The sequence below is a fragment of the Gracilinanus agilis genome, chromosome 2, assembly GCF_016433145.1.
Source record: "Gracilinanus agilis isolate LMUSP501 chromosome 2, AgileGrace, whole genome shotgun sequence".
NCBI classification, from domain to species: Eukaryota; Metazoa; Chordata; class Mammalia; order Didelphimorphia; family Didelphidae; genus Gracilinanus; species Gracilinanus agilis.
The window spans coordinates 587,436,022-587,453,446 of NC_058131.1; the positions used below are offsets into that span (position 1 = coordinate 587,436,022).

Sequence of the window (17,425 nt, forward strand, 5' to 3'; positions counted from 1 at the left end):
AGAGATTTAAACTATGTAATAAAAGTAAGTAAAGAAAAGGTAAAATAGGGGTTTTTTGGTCCTTTGATGGGAAAGGAAGGTGCAATAGTGGATTGAGGTGGTAAGGAGAGATGTAAGGGAATGGCTGAGTTTAGGGAAATAGAGGACAAGGCAGTATAATGAACGGTAAGGGAGATGATGAGGTAATTAGGGGAGGCAGCTACAACAGGGAGACACTCAGACTAGAGACAGAGGTTATTGGGGAGGAAGGCTGGACTCTTCCAGGGAAAATGGTATTTCTACAGACACAAAGGTCAGGGCCAGTCAGAAGTGGTTTGAATCTGACTAGAGGGCTTTCTAGTCAGTTTCTCTAGTCCACAAAGAAGGAGTCTCAAGGCTCCTCCCCGTCAATGAAACTGAAGGGTTTCCAGGAGGAAGTATACAGACAACTACTTCCAAGATGGACGCCTCCAGCTTCTCTCAAGGAAAATAAAGAGAATAATTCCTTCCCTTCTTTCAACTTTCACTTATCGTTGAGCCAATGATTTAACAAAGGGTTTGAATAGGTAACAATGGGGTTTATTAAGGTTTCAGGGTTGATTATCAAGGAGAGAGGGGTACAAGGTTTCCCTAGCAGCCACTAGGGAAAACTCCAGGTCGGGGAGGGTCACAGGAATGCCTTGGCCTGAGAGAGAGCCGGCTCTCTCTCAGCCAGGGAAGTTTGGCTGCCCTTGAGGTTAGGGAGTACTAAAACAATAGTCAAGGGATAGATTGTTTCAAGGGTAAGCCCTACTTGTCTATGAGGAACTAAATCTTCAAAGTCTAACTGCTACAACCCCAAAATCCACCCTTCTCCCAAAGCCCACAGGAAAATCAGGAAGGTAATGGGGGAATGATATAGGGAAGATCAGGGAAGGTCCAGAGAAGTTAGCTAAGCTCCAAATGTCAAAGACAAAAGCACAGATTCAAGGCAAGGTTTCAACTCGAAGGCAGAGCCCAGTTCGCCCCTCCACTCTCCACAAGCTTCTGGGACCAACTGAACTTTGTCAACTGCCAGAAGTCCTACAATTAGGTTTTGCAAGGTTAAAAGCCTTGAATGCATCTCTGCATTACAACTATGATTTTGGCTTGCCTCATTGCCTTACTTCTTTAATAACTTAGACTTCCAGTCCTTTTCTTCATTGAGTACTGCTTCTCTTCTAAAAAGTAATTGTTAGTGACACCTCAATAACAACATCTTATTCATTCCAAGCTCAAGGATCCATGTTATTAGGCCTTGTTGATTTGAATGTGTTTCATCCTTTCAAAAGACACAATGCATCCTTTTCAATTCTATTTTACCTTAATTAGATGATATCCCTTATTGACCAAGTGCTAATGCTATTTAAGACATTTTTTTCCCCCTATTCAAGAGCTGGTCTGCTATGTGATCTATTTTGCATTTGATCAGTATGATTAGATTTTATTTTCATGGTTTTGTGTATACTTACCAATGTAAGATTTGGCTTTTTAAGCACTATAAATCTATTTTGTAACATTAACATGTGTGACTAAAGCTATCCCATGCATTTTTTTATCCAAAGAAACTATTGTATTAGTAAATTGACCTTTTACTGATTCATATTAAACAGAAACATCAATTACCATTGCTTTATAGACCCTCTATAAGCCCAGTGAGTGAAATTAAAAATTAATAAATGAGGCATTTTTATAGGCACCTTTTTCTCTCCTACAAGTAGACTTTAGTTTTAGCCATTGTATAGCTATTCTAATGCACCATTGATAGATTCTTTATGTACCTTGCCCATCTTTATTCTACTCTCTTCTGGTTCTTGCAGAAGTTATAGGAGGCTATAGTAGAATGAAATCTATTTTATATTCCCTGAATTTTTTTTGTCACAAATTCTAAAATAGTCACTTCTTTCTAAGGCTCCTGTTATTTCTATTTCAACAAACAGTTCCTTTCTTGTCAAGTCCAGAATCACAATATCTCTGGTTGATTTTTTTTTCCCCTTTTGAAAAAAATGAGACTTTTATTAAGATAATTCAAGAATTTTTTAGACATATTAGAAAAAAAAGAACCTGCATCAACAGATATTTAGATAAAGTTCTTGCCATTACAATAACATGCTACCAGGTTGGGTTTTATGAATTCATCTATTTTCTTTTTCTAGTCTGGTGGAATATAGCATACCCTCACTATAATGTTGCTTCTTCTTGTTCTTCCATTCAACCTCATGAGAATGTTCTTCACCATCCTCTTATAGCTTCTTGTTTCTTCTATGTGATTCTTTCTTTTTTTTTTTCCATGCTTTTTCATTGTTCTTTTATATAATATGTTCTTTTTTTTATCAGGTATCTCCTTTTTTGTTATATATCATGGATCACATGCCAGGTCCCAGTGATAGCCTAGTATAGTGTCTGGCACTATGAAGGTGCTTATTAATAAATATTTGTTGACTAATAAAATGGTAGGCCTCACTGATAATTTCATCGCATTAATATCTCAAAGTCTGCATGTTTTTAGTCACAGGCATCTGAGACAAGGGATATTATCAGCACTGCCCATTTATTGACTATTTTCTTCTCTTAATGGACTGGTACTTCCAATGCTACTTCTGAGGTACATATTTTGACATTTTTAGGGGCAATATAAGTAGACATTTTTTTCCCCTTTCATTCTGTTTTTGATTTAAATATTCCTGATTACATCTGAAAGCTCCTAGGGCTTACATAGTGTATATATTGGTATATAAATATGTAAAATATTATGTAGTTATATATACAAATATATATATTACATGCATGTATTTTCATGTGAATGTGCATGTATTTTAAACTATTTTTTTTTTAACCCTTGTACTTTGGTGTATTGTCTCATAGGTGGAAGATTGGTAAGGGTGGGCAATGGGGGTCAAGTGACTTGCCCAGGGTCACACAGCTGGGAAGTGGCTGAGGCCAGGTTTGATTATTTTTTAAATATATTTTAAACTAAGCCTCATTATATATACTTCTTCCCTAGCCATAAACTTGTCATTTATATAGCTAGAGCCCTGGACTAGAAATCCAAATCCTCTTCTCAGGTACTATCTTCACAAGTTAATCATCCAAAATCTGCTTTTCTCTTTTGAAGCCCCCATCTTCTGTTGACAGCAGAGATGAAAATTTTGCCTTTGCCCTTAAGGTTTTTAGGTTTTTGCCCAGGATTTCATAGCAGTGCTCTTTGGATTTGTTCTTTTGCCGCCACATGAATCACCAAAATTGAGTAGTGGTTGTCAGGTTTGACAACTCTTAGAATACTTTCTGAAACATCCTAAATAAATATCCCAGAAGACAATATACCTTTGCATTTTTTTCATCAGGTTGACAGTAGTAATGAATGCTTGCCTCAGTACCCCTCCATACATAAGGATTCACTGCACTGGTTCTTGTCTCTTCTTCCTTGGATCTGACCTGTGCTAGATGAATATTTTTCTCTTAGTTTCCTTTACCTATCAACCCTCTTAGTTAATCAGGACCTCAATCCACAAGCATTTATCAATTGCTACTATGATCCATATTTTATGCTAGGCACTTGGTATATAAGGAAAAAAATTAAATAGCCTTTGCTTTATACTCAAAAGGAGACTAATGTTCATAACAGCACTTTCTACAGAAGCAAACAATTAGATGCCAAGGAGATAACTATCTTTTGAGGAATGACTAAATAAAGAGTGGTAAATGAATATAATGGAAAATTATTGTGCTGGTAAGAAATGATGACTATGAAGAATTCAGAGAAATATAGGAAACCTATATGAATGGTTGTTGGGTAAAGTAAAAAGAACCCCAAAACAATATCACTTAAGTGCAAATAAAAAAAACCTGCTATGCAATTAAATGACAGACTTGACTTGACTCTGATGAAGACATGTGAAAAATGCATCTCCTTCTCATCTTTGCAGAGGTAAAGGACTATGAATGTGAAATACTGTATGTACTGTCAGGTACAAATTTGATATGTTGATTGATTTTGCTGAAAAGCCTTTTTCTTTTTTAGTTATTGTTATAAGGGATTGCTTATATACATATACGTATATTGAACAGAACAAAAGATATCAAATAGTGAGAGGAGAATGGATATGTAGAGCTAAAATATATCATCTGCATAGCGATGACAGTTGAATCCATGAGAACAGATGAGATGACCAAGAGAGAAAATGCAGATAGAGAAGAGTGATTCTTTGGGTACACTTACAGTTAGGGAGCAGTTCATGGATGAAGATCATAGAAGAGATAGAGAACAAATAGCAGGTGATTTGGAGGAAAACCAGGAGAAAAGAGTATACATCTGGTGCTGACTGATATTGAGTGAGGTCTTATGAGTAGAGAAGTTTAACAAAATGTGTTCTTTGCATAATTAGCTGCTTCCTGAGAAAGGAGAGGACAGAACATTGGTGGGAATGTTCACTTTCCAGGGGTGAGATAGGCACTAATAAATGTATATTGATTAACTGATGGCAAAGAGGAAAAGAAGCAAGAGGAGGAGCAATCTGAGAAGTGGAAGGAGAATCAGGGGGAGTGTGACAAATCTGAGAAACAAAAGGAGAGAGTATCCCTGAAGGAAACTGTATCCCAGAGTATCCCAAAGGGAGCTCTGAGGTATCCTCCTCAACATAGTTGCCTGAAGGGATAAGGATTAAAGAAAGACAATTTGATTTGCCCAGCTGATGAATTAGACCTTTGAGAAAACAATTTAGGTTTGTTTTAGAGAACAGTTGGTTTGAAAAGAGGTTAAAGAGTGACTTCATCGTGTTATGAATTTTCTCTTTTGTTTGATATTTTAATCTTCTTTGTATTTTCTCTATTATTATTACCAGTCAACTCCCTCAGAGGACCTACGAGAAGGACGGAGGGAGGGAAGAAGGGAGAGAGAGAAAGAAGAGAGAGAGACAGAGACAGAGAGAGACAGAGAGAGACAGAGAAACAGAAAGAATGAGAATGAATATGTGTGTAGAGATGCCATGTGCTTATTCTAGTGGCACCAGGGTGGAGAAGTTGGAAACCCATATTTCCTTGGACACACCTGAGAAAAACTCAACTTCAAAGGAGCTGGGTGGGGCTGGCAAAAAGAGGAAAAGACTATAGAAAATACCAATTGGTGGTGATGATTAATATGTATTAAAAAAATGTACATTTCAGTCCAAGTGCTAAAAAATAGCTTAAAAGACCCTGCCCTATAAAAAAAAAAATCTGCTCTCTGAGGTGTAATGATGAAAGAACTCAGGCTTGCCTGAGGTGGCAGTTAAGTGATCTTTGTATGTTGTGTTCTGGTTTAGGTGCTTTCTTGGAAGCAGATTATTAGGGCCTGAGGTGCTTAAAGTTCTGTGTTTTTGGATAGCTTTATGATTTCATTGGTATAGGGAACTCCCAATAAAAAAATTTCCTCTATTACTGAAGATCTTAGCAACCCACTTATAGTCTGTAATGTAGTCTTATCAACTTGACTGGGTGACTTGCCCACAGTCATTGTTGATGTTGGAGGGAGAAGGGAGGATGGAACAAACATTTATTAAGTGCCTGCTATATGCCAGGCACCATGCTAAGTGCTTCACAAATATTGATCACACGGGTCTTCAAGAGGTGAAGTCTGCTTTCTATATGTATACCACAATGTCTCTTAATATTTAGGTGGATAGAATTGTCTTCCTGTGTGGAGGAGTAGCACTAGATCAGGAATCAGAGGATGTGTTCAAATCCCACCCCAGTTCCTAGTCCTTGGCAAGTTATTTCACCTCGCTGTGTCCTACTTTCTTTTTCTGTATATGAGGAACTTGGACTAGATGATGTCTAGAAACCCTTTTAGTTCTAGATCTTTTAAGTTCGCAGTCTAATAATAGAGTTCTAAGTATATTTTTTACCAGATGAGTGGCTGTAATCCATTGAGCCATTGTTTTCAGGACAAATTTAACAATCATTTTTCCTCCATAGGGCAGTGATGGCGAACTTTTTTAGAGACTGTGTGCCATTATCCCCCCTCCTGAGAATGAATGCTGTTCCCCCTTACCCCAGACAGGGAGGGAGGAAGCATTCCCATTGAGTGTGGGAAGCCAATAAGGGAATAGATAAAACTATTATAAAACTGAGACTCCTCTTTTGACCCTTTTGTGATCCTTGTGATTTTTTGTTGAAAAGTATTGTGGCCTTATTGAAAAGCTTTAAGTTCCTAGCAAACCTGAATTTAAAGAGTTAACACTTTTCCCCTTTGACCAGGAATACTGCTGCCTGGTATAGCCAAGGCCAAAATCTTAGCGGGGGCAATTTGACCCTGAGAGGGATACTCCCTAACTTGGCTTCCTGATAAGAAGCCAGTCAGAATTCAGCCTTGGCCTTGGTCTGTTCTGAAGCCAATATTTTGTGTTTTGATGTGACATAATTTGTAACTTCTGCGCATCTGCAAAGTTTCAGGGGGGTGGGGTTCTTTTGTGTGAAATGAGTCTTGAAATATATATAATAAACTCCATGCTCCCAGAGACAGAGCTGGAAGCATGAGGTAAAAGATCTTTGTGTCCCATTATTTTCTTATCAACTAAACTGTCCTTATCAGATTATCAGAGATGATAAAGAGATCTGGACAATTGGGCTGCTGGGCAGAGGAATGGGTGATGAGAGAAATGTTCTCAGGCTCAGTGGAGAGGGGGAAGGGAACAGTTCCACCCATGTCTATCTGTCTTTTAGTAACTAACTTTGTCAGACAATAATCCGTGTGCCTACAGAGAGGGCTTTGTGTGCCCTCTTTGGCACAAGTACCATAGGTTTGCCTTCATAGACATAGGGTTACACTTGAAAGGGACCTTAAAGATCCATTTTCCTTATTTTACTGATGTGGAAACTGAGGCACAAAGAAGTTACATGACTTGCCTAGAGTCACTGAGCTAGGATCTGATACGAGATCTATCCTGATTATAAGTCCTGTGTCCTCTCTGCCAGAACATTTTTTTGTTAGTTATCTTTCTGTAGTTTTAGGTCCTTCAAATGCCTCTGTAATAGCTCTATTTTTCCTTATGTAATTTGTCTTTGCTTTCTTTTTAGTCTTGGCTGTTTACCTGAATAAATCCTGGTGGTCCACAGAAGAGATAATGAAAACATCTGATCCTTCAAGAGAAGGTCTAATACAAGTGAGAAGAGAATAATGTCAAGTGAAGTTGGCATATAAGAATTTAAGCAAAACTCCTCTTTAAATCAAACTGTTCCTCTTGCCTTTCCCTTAAAAAGCCTTGGTAACAAAATGAATGAAATTGGATTGCTTTCTACTTGTCTGGCTTTTGCTGTTTCACTCTTCAGGCATCTGGATATTTGCATAAGACTGTTTTATATTTGTGATTTGCATGTTGGGGTTTTTCTGCTTAATTTCCTTCCTGGTTAGTCCTCCCATAGGTCAGAAGTAAGCAGATTTCTTGAGCTATCATTGTGCAAAACTCTTGTTTTTTCCTTTGGGATTTTTCTCAAGGGAAAAATATGTCCCACCATACTGGAAGGGATCAGATTAGAGGCTGTCAGGGCTGGAGAGAAAGTCATGTTAGTCAACAAAGGGAGACGGAGGAGGAAGTTATGCTATAAGAAAAATGTTGGGTTCAGATCCTATGGCTTCCTAGGAAACTTTGCCCAGGTAACATTGTGATAGTTTCTATGCAGGGGGAGGGAAGGAGTAAGATGGTGCTCCTTTTGGGTACAAAACAAGATTCTCCCTTTCTTTCTCAATGACTTCAGTTTGGTATGATTTTTGTAGTGCTTCCTTCTGTAGGCAGGAGTAAGGCATGAATGATTTTTTTTCAAAGCCCATTCTAAGGATGGTACCTAAATGAAATAGCCATTTAACTCAGATTAGTTTCTGATATTATTTTTATAGGCCAGTTTTGTTCTCTTCAATAGTTTTAGAAAAAACATAGACCCAACTCTTGTTTGAACTGGTTTTGTTAGCAACAAACAAACAACACATTTGTGGGAGGTTACTCTCATTTTGATAACCAATTATCTTTGGGGTTTAGGATTCATCAAATTACTCTGATTTGGTACATTTCTTCTCCAAATCCTTGGAGCCTTTCACTTTAGATATGTCCCTTCCTTTATAGGATATATGTATTTATTCTGAACAGTTATGTGTGTAAATTGAATCATATTCCAAGTACCTTCAGGGAGCTTATAATTGAAAGGTACTCTGTGATGAATCATTTGGAAACATGAATAATCAAGCCCCCCAGAGTCTGTTTTCAAAACTTAAAGCATTTGAAAATTGGTTTTATAAAAACGTAGGATGTACCTATACTTTGATTCTGTAATTACATATTTAATAACCTAATATATAATTTCCCTTTAAGTAACTAAATTATTCTTATTACCTCATAGTATATTTTTATGAACATTTTTAGAACTTTCAGCCTTGAATTTTACTTTCTCTTATTGCATTTTGTTTCTCATATTGCATTTTGCATATTAAAAATTATCCCTTAAAATAAATTATTTGATAAAAGTTAGTGATACATAAAAAACAGGAAACTACCCTATACTTAGAGAATTATTGGGAGTTAAGGCCTAAGCAGCCCCAGTGCTTTTAAAGTGGATTTAGCAAGTACCTGTACCAAAGTTACTAGAGCAAAGGAATCTATACAGCAGTTGGACTTCGACCCATACATAAATGAATATTTTAGCCCAGGTATTATTTATTGGGCCTTATATTTAGGTCAAAATTGGTCTCCATAATTGCATAAAAACTTCTGGGGCCAGGACCTTGCTGTCTTTAAGAAAAAAAGAAAGGAGGAAAATTTTGGTTTCCTTCAAAGGACATAGAGTATGCTGTTTATGTATAGGTTAATTTGCTCTCAAGTTCAATGAGCTAACTTCCAATTTAGTGGCAAGTGATTTTTAAAAAAAGTCATATATGATATAATACAACCCATAAAGGCCAAGAAAGCTGTTATCTGGTATTGTCCCTGATTCCTTCCTCAAAGGCATATTATTAAGAAGGGCCAAGGTGATAAATACCTCTTTAGAAACCATAATTTATCTTTGGCCCTTTGGCATGAAAGGAATTGTATAATGATGGAAAATAGATAGCCTCAGTAAGCACTCTGATTCTAAATACAGAATTTTTTCATGTCTGATTTTTCTTTCTAGACTTACTTGATCTTTCCTATTTTTTCTTTGTAGGTCCAGTCTTTTGGAGAAAGGATTATACTTTTTATTCTTAACTACGTTATTTTTGGAAGATTGGAGAGAAATTTGGATGATGACATGTTTTTTTTGCCACATTCTGCTAAGGAACATGCAAAAATCCTATGGAGGAATGGAGCTGCCATAGCTTTTTATACCATCAAAATGAAAGGTAAAATAATTCATCACATGCTTAAGGTAGCACTGCTGGCTCTGATTGGTCCTGGGCAAGGAAGAAAGCCATTCTGGGTGTTTTCCTGGATGAGGGCTATATGTTCACATTTCTAAGTATTCCTTTGTTCAAAAATTGATTTGGAGGAACCTTGAACATTCAACAAAAAATACCAGAAATCCTGGATTCCCATCAGGATGATTATCCCATAATCATCAAGGGAACATAATCTTGACTCCATTTTTCTTTAGCTTCCTTACCACCTGTGGGTAGGATGAAAAGCTTTATCCCTTTGATTCTCTGCATCTGGCACTTATCTATTAGCATTCAAGATTGCAGTAAATGTATGAACGTTATCTTTTGTTATATTTCTTTTCTTTAGCATTACCAATTAGCTGTCAGGAGAAAAGCTGTTACTAATACCCAACATATGATGCAAAAAAAAGCTAAAGCATGCCAAAATTCATAGACATTACCTCAGAAGAGAGTTAGGCTGTGGCAGGAAGGTTAGGATGTGAGGTTCTGGCTTATTTTTAGGGACTGTGACCAGCAAGAGTGTGGAACATGAGTACTTTTCCAAATAAATTTGATGATTGATTAATCTTTATTTCAAAATGCTTGACGTCTCTGTGTAATTGTTTAGATGCTTTGTCAACAAATCTTCGACCTGACCTTTTTCAAAACACACCCTTTCAGATTCTATAAAGGTTTGAGTTTCAATAAAAATAAATTTCCTCTGTGTACAACTATGAGTATGATGTTACCTGAATTAAATCTTTCTCTAGGGTAATCTAAAGTCTGATTTTAGTTTTAAACCATGTTCACACTGTGTATGCATTCCAGTTGCCCAGAATCGTGTAAATCTGGCTTTCTCACTTTTTCACCCCACTGTGCTGTGGTGTTTTTCCCTCCAGGAAGTCATTTTAGTTAATTGTTTGCCAGAATCAACTGGAGAAACCCTTGACTCAAAAACCTGATATCCTTATCTTTGGTTATGTGTGTGTGTGTGTGTGTGTGTGTGTGTGTGTGTGTGTGTGTGTGTGTCTTGGTTACATTGATTTTACATAAATTCTTATCTCTTGAAGAAGAGAACAAAGGAGTACAGTTAAAATGGGAGAGAACACTAATGTGTTTCTTCTTTCCTGGGACCCTTATCGCTGTCATCTCCCATCAACTATCTTGTAATTCAGCAGCAGGATCAGTTGTGCCATGTGGCTCACTTTGGTATTTTTAGTAGCAGATTATCATAGACAAGCCACTACAGAAGCTCAGCTTCTGTCTATAAGAAAAGCCATACCTTAATGATGTGAGACTGTAAATGTTTTCATTATGTTCCACATATACAAATTCTGTTCTCAGTGGCAGTTACTGGTGTTTTCATTTTCTCTTGAAGATGACTTCCTCTGATGGAATGTAAGGAGTAGGAATTATTTCATTCTTTGTATCCTCAGCATCTAGAACAATGCCTGACAGATAGTAGGTGCTTAATAAAGGTTTGTGATTGATCCATGATTTTGGTGATCTCCCTTCAGGGTTTGGCTGAAAGAGAAAGGGAATAAGCATTTATATTGCATCTTATATGTGCCAGGCACTGTGCAAATGCTTTCTACAAATAAGCTCTCATTTGATCCTCACAACCCTGCTAGGTAGGTGCTATTATTATCCCCATTTTATGGTTGAAGAAACTGAGGCAAATGAGATTAAGTGACTTGTCTAGGGTTACACAGTTAGTGAGTATATGAAACTGGATTTGAATTCAAATCTTCCTGACTCTAGACCCAGTGCTCCATCCACAGTGTCATTAGCTACCTTTGCCACTTGAAGGGGCAGTTTTTAGTGTCTTGGATTCATAGTCTGTGCATTCATGGCAGTATCAAAGTCATAGAACCCTAGAATAGAATCACAGAATACTAAAAAGCTCTTGAAAAAAATCTCAAAACTTATCTTGTCTAGCCCCATTATCTCACAGATCAGGAAACTGAAGAGAAGACCAAAGAGAACATTTACATTTCTGCTGCTTCTCTCAGGTGACATCTATAGAATTTTAGAGACTTTTTTCTTTGGCTATTTGACATCTTTCTGGCTGAATAGAATCATTTTGTAAAGTGAAAATCATCTATTAGTAACATTCTCAGAACAAATTAAATAAGTTAATATATTAATTCCCTCCAGAATTAGAGAAAGAAAACAAATACTCCCATCATGGATAGTCTACACAATTTTTTCTTTTATTTTTGTCTATGTATTCTGTTTCTCATTTGAAATATTTTTTAAGAATCAAAACAAAGATGTTTTTATTTATTTTATTTTATTTTATTTTTAACCCTTAACTTTGGTGTATTGTCTCATAGGTGGAAGAGTGGTAAGGGTGGGCAATGGGGGTCAAGTGACTTGCCCAGGGTCACACAGCTGGGAAGTGTCTGAGGCCAGGTTTGAACCTAGGACCTCCTGTCTCTAGGCCTGACTCTCACTCCACTGAGCTACCCAGCTGCCCCCCAAAGATGTTTTTATTGAGTTACATTGTGATGAAAACATTTTTCATGTTATGTTGTTGTAGTGATTTTTTTAGAAGTCTTCAGAGAAAATTCTTTACTCTTTGTTTTGTTTAGTTTTACAAAGATTGGCTCTATTCTTAAGATCACATGGCTCAAGGAATAATTTCTTTTTCAGTTGTCTTGAGCAGTGAACCATTTTTTAGGACTTTATTTGGGTTTTCTTGGCAGAGATGCTGGAATGGTTTGCCATTTCCATTTCCATCTCATTTTATAGATGAGGAAACTGAGGCAAACAGGGTGAAGTGACTTGCCCAGGGCCATACACTTAGTAATTGTCTGAGGCCAGATTTGAATTAATGAAGATGAGTCTCCCTGACTCTAGGCCTGACACTGTATATACTGTGCCACCTGGTTACCCAATTATGTTTTTAAAGAATTTCTAAGAATTAATGATGTTTTAAAATAGGTCTTTTAGCATCATATGTATTATGCTAATGTGATATATACATTAGTGTATACATATAAATGTGTAGTATATATATATACATGCATGATTTCTCTCTTCCTTCCTTCCTTCCTTCCTTCCTTCCTTCCTTCCTTCCTTCCTTCCTTCCTTCCTTCCTTCCTTCCTTCCTTCCTTCCTTCCTTCCTTCCTTCCTTCTTTCCCTCCTTCCCTTCCCTCATTCTTTCCTTCCTTCCTTCCTTCCTTTCTCTCTCCATTTCTGTCTGTCTCTGTCTCTGTATGTCTCTCTCTCAGACCTATTTCTCTGGTATATGAAACTTTTAAAAGAGGTAACTCACCTATTAATACAGGTTGGTATTTTCTCTATAATATATAATGTACTTGAAAATGGAGTAGATATAGGAGCTTTTTCATGACAAGAGACCCACATGAACCATCCTTTCTGGATATGATGAAATAATGGGAGAAAATGTGACTCTTTAATCTGATAGTGATCCCTTATTTGCTACTCTGATACTATTATTGAAAAAATGATGAGGAATACATTCCCTATGTTTCTCTTTTCAGTTGAAAGAGAGTATATGTTTAGAATGAATAATGGTTGAAATTAGTAGCATTAAGATGAACTAAATGATATAATTCTCATTAAAAAAAGACTGAGAAAAACATTTAGTTAAACTTCAGGAGTTTATAGTTAAAAATTCTGATTTAGTTAGTAGTTTTTCCAAAACAATAGTCCCAGGCCTTGATTTTTGTAATGTATTTGGCCATATTGACAGTTGCCACTTGATATAAAGGAGATAAAAAAATGGAACCTTTTAAAAAATTTTAAACCCTTATCTTTTGTCTTAGATTTGATCCCAAGGAACCAGTTCCAAGGCAGATGAGTGGTAAAAGCTAGGAAATGGGGTTAAGCGATTTGGTCTGGGTCACAGAGCTGGGAAGTATCTGAGGCTAGATTTGAATCCAAGACCTCCCATCTTTAGGTCTGGCTCTTAATTTACCGAGCCACCTTCCTGCCTCCAATTCTAATGACTCTTATGTTTTATTGACAAATGTTTATGTGCTTTTTTTTGTGAAGCATTTAAAATACTTTGGCTGTATTGGCAACTGCTCATTTCTAATAATTCAGGCCAGTATGAATTGCAAAATATTTTTAAAAGAATAATTATATGATTTTAAAGAACATACAGGATTTCAAATTGCTCTTGTATCAAATGTTTTAAAACTATCTAGCCTATATTAAAGAATAAGACAGAAGGGTTGTTTTAAAAGAAGAAGAACAAGAAGAAGAAGAACAAGAAGGAGAAGGAGGAATAAGAAGGAAGAGGAGGAGGAAGAGGAGGAGAAGAAGAAAGAGAAGGAAAAAGAAAAGGAGAACTAGAGTTAACTCATGTCAGCTAGCTAAATGTCATTAATCTGTTTAGACTTCTGTCTCAAAATCTAAAATGGCAATTTTTCATATCAGATACCATTAATGAATATCATAAATCATTTCTCTTTCTCATCTCTTTCTCTAAACCTGTCTCTCTCATCTGTCTCTGAAATCTTTATCTTTGTCATCTCTGTCTCAAGGGTCTGTATCTATGGAGAAATAGTTAAGACAAACAAACAGACAGATGGTTGGATGCAGAGGGAGAGGGAGGAGGAGGAGCAGTGTGCCTGCAGAGACAGACTCTGAGTCATGAAGACCAGGGTTACTTTGGGCAAGTCCATAACTCTCGGTACCCCTAAGTAGCTAAGATTGGATGTCACAGAAATGGTGTCAGTCTGGTTTAGAAGAGGAAGTTACTGCACCCAGGAGTACCCTATATCAAAGAACAGGTCTGGTCCCTATGTGTGGGGTATCCAGACACAAATATGTATCATGTCAAAGGAATTCCAGGTCTGATCTGTATATGGATAGCATGTGAATGTGTGCACACATACATACTTTTTCAGGTGTCTTGAATTACAGAGTATCTAAACTATTGAAATATTTGTACATTGACTTTTCTCACAGATTTATAAACAGGACTTTTCCTCAGTTTCCTTCTCCAACTGAACCCCCTCCAATAGGTGACATTCATCTTTAGGGTTCTTCAGTTCACATTATAGAAAATATTTATAGCTGTGCTTTTTGTGGTGGCAAAAAATTAGAAAATGAAGGGTGCCCCCTCAGTTGGGGAATGGTTGAACAAATTGTGGTATCTGATGGTGATGGAATACTATTGTGCTATAAGAACCGTTTTATTTCTATAAGAACTGGAAAGACCTACATGAACTGATACAGAGTGAAATAAGTAGAACCAGGAGAACATTATAAATAATAATGGAAACATTGTGGTGTAAAAAGGAAATATTTAAATGAGTGTTTACCAAGGAATTGAATAAATATCAATTCCTAAAATGATTTTAGTAATTTATTTATAAAATATAAGAGAGAGTGAAAGTAGAGAGATGAGAAGAAGGTAGAGTAAGAGATCTAGCTTAACGAACTAGATTATATATTCAAGTCTTGGCTTTACTCCGGCAGGGCTCCAGAGGCCCAGCCTGAGAGCCTAAAAGTCGATTAAAAAGGCCTTTAGCCACAAGGGCTTCCCCTAATCAAGGGAGCCTCTGGAGGCTAGTGCCTTCTGGGAAGCTAATGGTGTCAGCCACATGTAGTTCTAAGGGAGAGATTTAAAGAACAGTCTCGCCAAGTTCAAGGTCCCAGCCAGAGCTTCTCCAGGTCCAGAAATAAACAAGAAGAGAGTTATAGGAAGCTGTCACTCCCTTTTAAAGGTGCTTCTTTTGTGTCACTTCCTGTGCCTTCCTCTTAGTTTACATGTTCAATCACAACAAATGCTTTGCTTAGGACTGCCCGGGGGGCAGTCAGTCAATTCTGATTCGTCACCCACCCTTGCACACATGGGTCACAGAACTCCCCACTTGAGAATTAAGTGGTGGTGTTTACACTTTTGGTGATTAGATCTAAAAAATGGGCAGGGTAGATTTAATCTCATTATCACAATCCCTCCCATGATCATTTGGGAGACTTATTTCCCAAAATGATCATTTGACATAATCATCTCGCACCCCTAAAAATCTTCTAACTACAATAATTAGAGATAAGAGGGAAATAGAAGAGATAGAAAGTAAAACCAGTGTTTTGCTTGGTGCATTGACAAAAAGCCAATTAGAGGCAATACCCTTTGACATAAAAGTTTACATTCAAAATAATTGTGTTCAATCCATTAAGTTCAATCAATTGCACCCCAAAGTTCATTCTGGATCATCTTGATTTAGTATAGGTTTCTGCAGGAATCTTTTCTGGATCATCTTGATTCAGTGTAAGTTGCTGCAGGCATCTTTCTCCAAATAGTTCATTTTCTGGATTCAAGGAATTAGCAGGCTTCTTTTCCTGAAAAATTTCTTGAACAAAATTTTAAATCTTGGATTTTTATGAAAATACACTCCCCCTTGAAGAGGGTACACCCAGATCAACTCAGAATACATCATTGAATTATGGGGTGTATGAATCAATTATCAAAAGAAAAATCAAAAACATAAAAAGAAAAACAAATAGAAGAAAAATTAAACTTTGGGAGAAATAAAAATATTCAAAATCAGAATCAAAATATCAAAAATCCGTGTATATAAAATTTTTTGAGTAAGCAAGAATAAATGCATAACAGGCCCTTGTATTAGGGTCCAATTAATGTAATTTCTATCCCACAAGTCTATAGGTCAAAATGCAATAATATTGCACTTACCCATTGGCAGCCAAGACTACAGGAAGTTGCCATGCTATAAGAGAGAAAAGAGGACAAGATTTTCGTGTGCAAGGGAAGTGTACATTTCCTGGTCTGATTTGCCTTCACTTTTAGGGATAGGGTGAGCCAGGCCAACCTTTGGTACTTGACTGTCAGTGTAGTACAAGGCATCCTACAGCTTAACATATGTCAAGTGTCCCAACCTTGAGTCTCACACTAGGTTCAAACCTTTCAGTATTGGTGTGGAAGTTCATCAGTCCTACCTGGATTGGTTTGGTCTTTTTTGACCTTGTGCTCTTAGGCACTATGCAGATTCTCATCAATCCCATTGGGATTGGTTAGTCTCCTTGACCTTTTGCTTCTTTGCACTGTATAGTGGCTCTTTTGTTCCCTTCTCCTGAAATCAGACACAAACATTAATCACAGTTCCATAACATTTATCAATAAATGGCAGGTTTCCATAGTCTAAAGCTTTAGGTATACATACATACATACATACATACATACATACGGTATACATACATATATTTGCATATATATTAATATGTACATATTTAACTTATATTACTGTAAAATAAAAATATTAATATTGATTATATGTACTCAAGTACAAGAAATGAGAAAAAGGGAAAAAAATCAATTATAAAAAAAAGGAAAAGCAATAATAAAAATTCAGGAAAATACAATGTGTTTCCAAAAACAACATCCACTAGTCAATGAACTATTATCTCAATGCATGTGACAGGGTACAGTTAATCAGTTTCAATAGAAGATGCTCTCCTTACATGTGAGCAATGAATCCAAGAATCCTTTTCTCCAATTTTTATAGCTGTTGGAGTGGTTAACAATATTTGAAACAGCCCTTCCCAGGAAGACTGAGTTGCTCCAGTGCGCTGGAAATTCTTTATATACACCTTGTCTCCTGGGTTCATGGTCATGAAGTGAAAAGTCTATTGGTCCTGCTTGTACTGCAGCTCCAAATTCATGGAGTTGATGCAATTTGTGTTGCAGTTCCTATGTAAAGGAAGCAATAGAGGTATCTCCCCCTAATAGTGATGTATACACAGGAGAAAAAGGCTTAGCCTGTATAGGGGGATGTCCAAAAAGCATCTCAAAAGGTGAGATGTTTAGATCTCCCTAGGCCTGCTTCTAAAATAAAATAGGGCCAAAGCGAGAATTTCAGGCCATTTTAAATGTGTCTCAGTGCATAATTTGCCAATCATAGTTTTATGTTCTCTGTTCATCCTTTCAACTTGGCCTGAGGTCTGGGGATGATATGGTACATAGAATTTGGGGGTTATCCCCAAACAAGAATATATTTGAGATAAAACTGAATCTAAAATGACTTGGCAGGCCAAACCAAGGAATGATTTCTTTTAAAAGCACCTTGACA

The 17,425-nt window shown here is 36.8% G+C and overlaps 1 protein-coding gene across 1 annotated transcript in view; it reads left to right on the forward strand.

The window, feature by feature from the left end:
- The window catches only part of LOC123234197 (protein FAM169B-like), a 125,444-nt gene that overhangs the window by 86,344 nt on the left and 21,675 nt on the right, over positions 1 to 17,425 (forward strand). The window contains exons 5-6 of the mRNA XM_044660132.1: positions 7,051 to 7,136; positions 9,166 to 9,340. Coding sequence (XP_044516067.1) covers positions 7,051 to 7,136; positions 9,166 to 9,340 — 261 coding nt within the window. The remainder of the gene's footprint in view (positions 1 to 7,050; positions 7,137 to 9,165; positions 9,341 to 17,425) is intronic.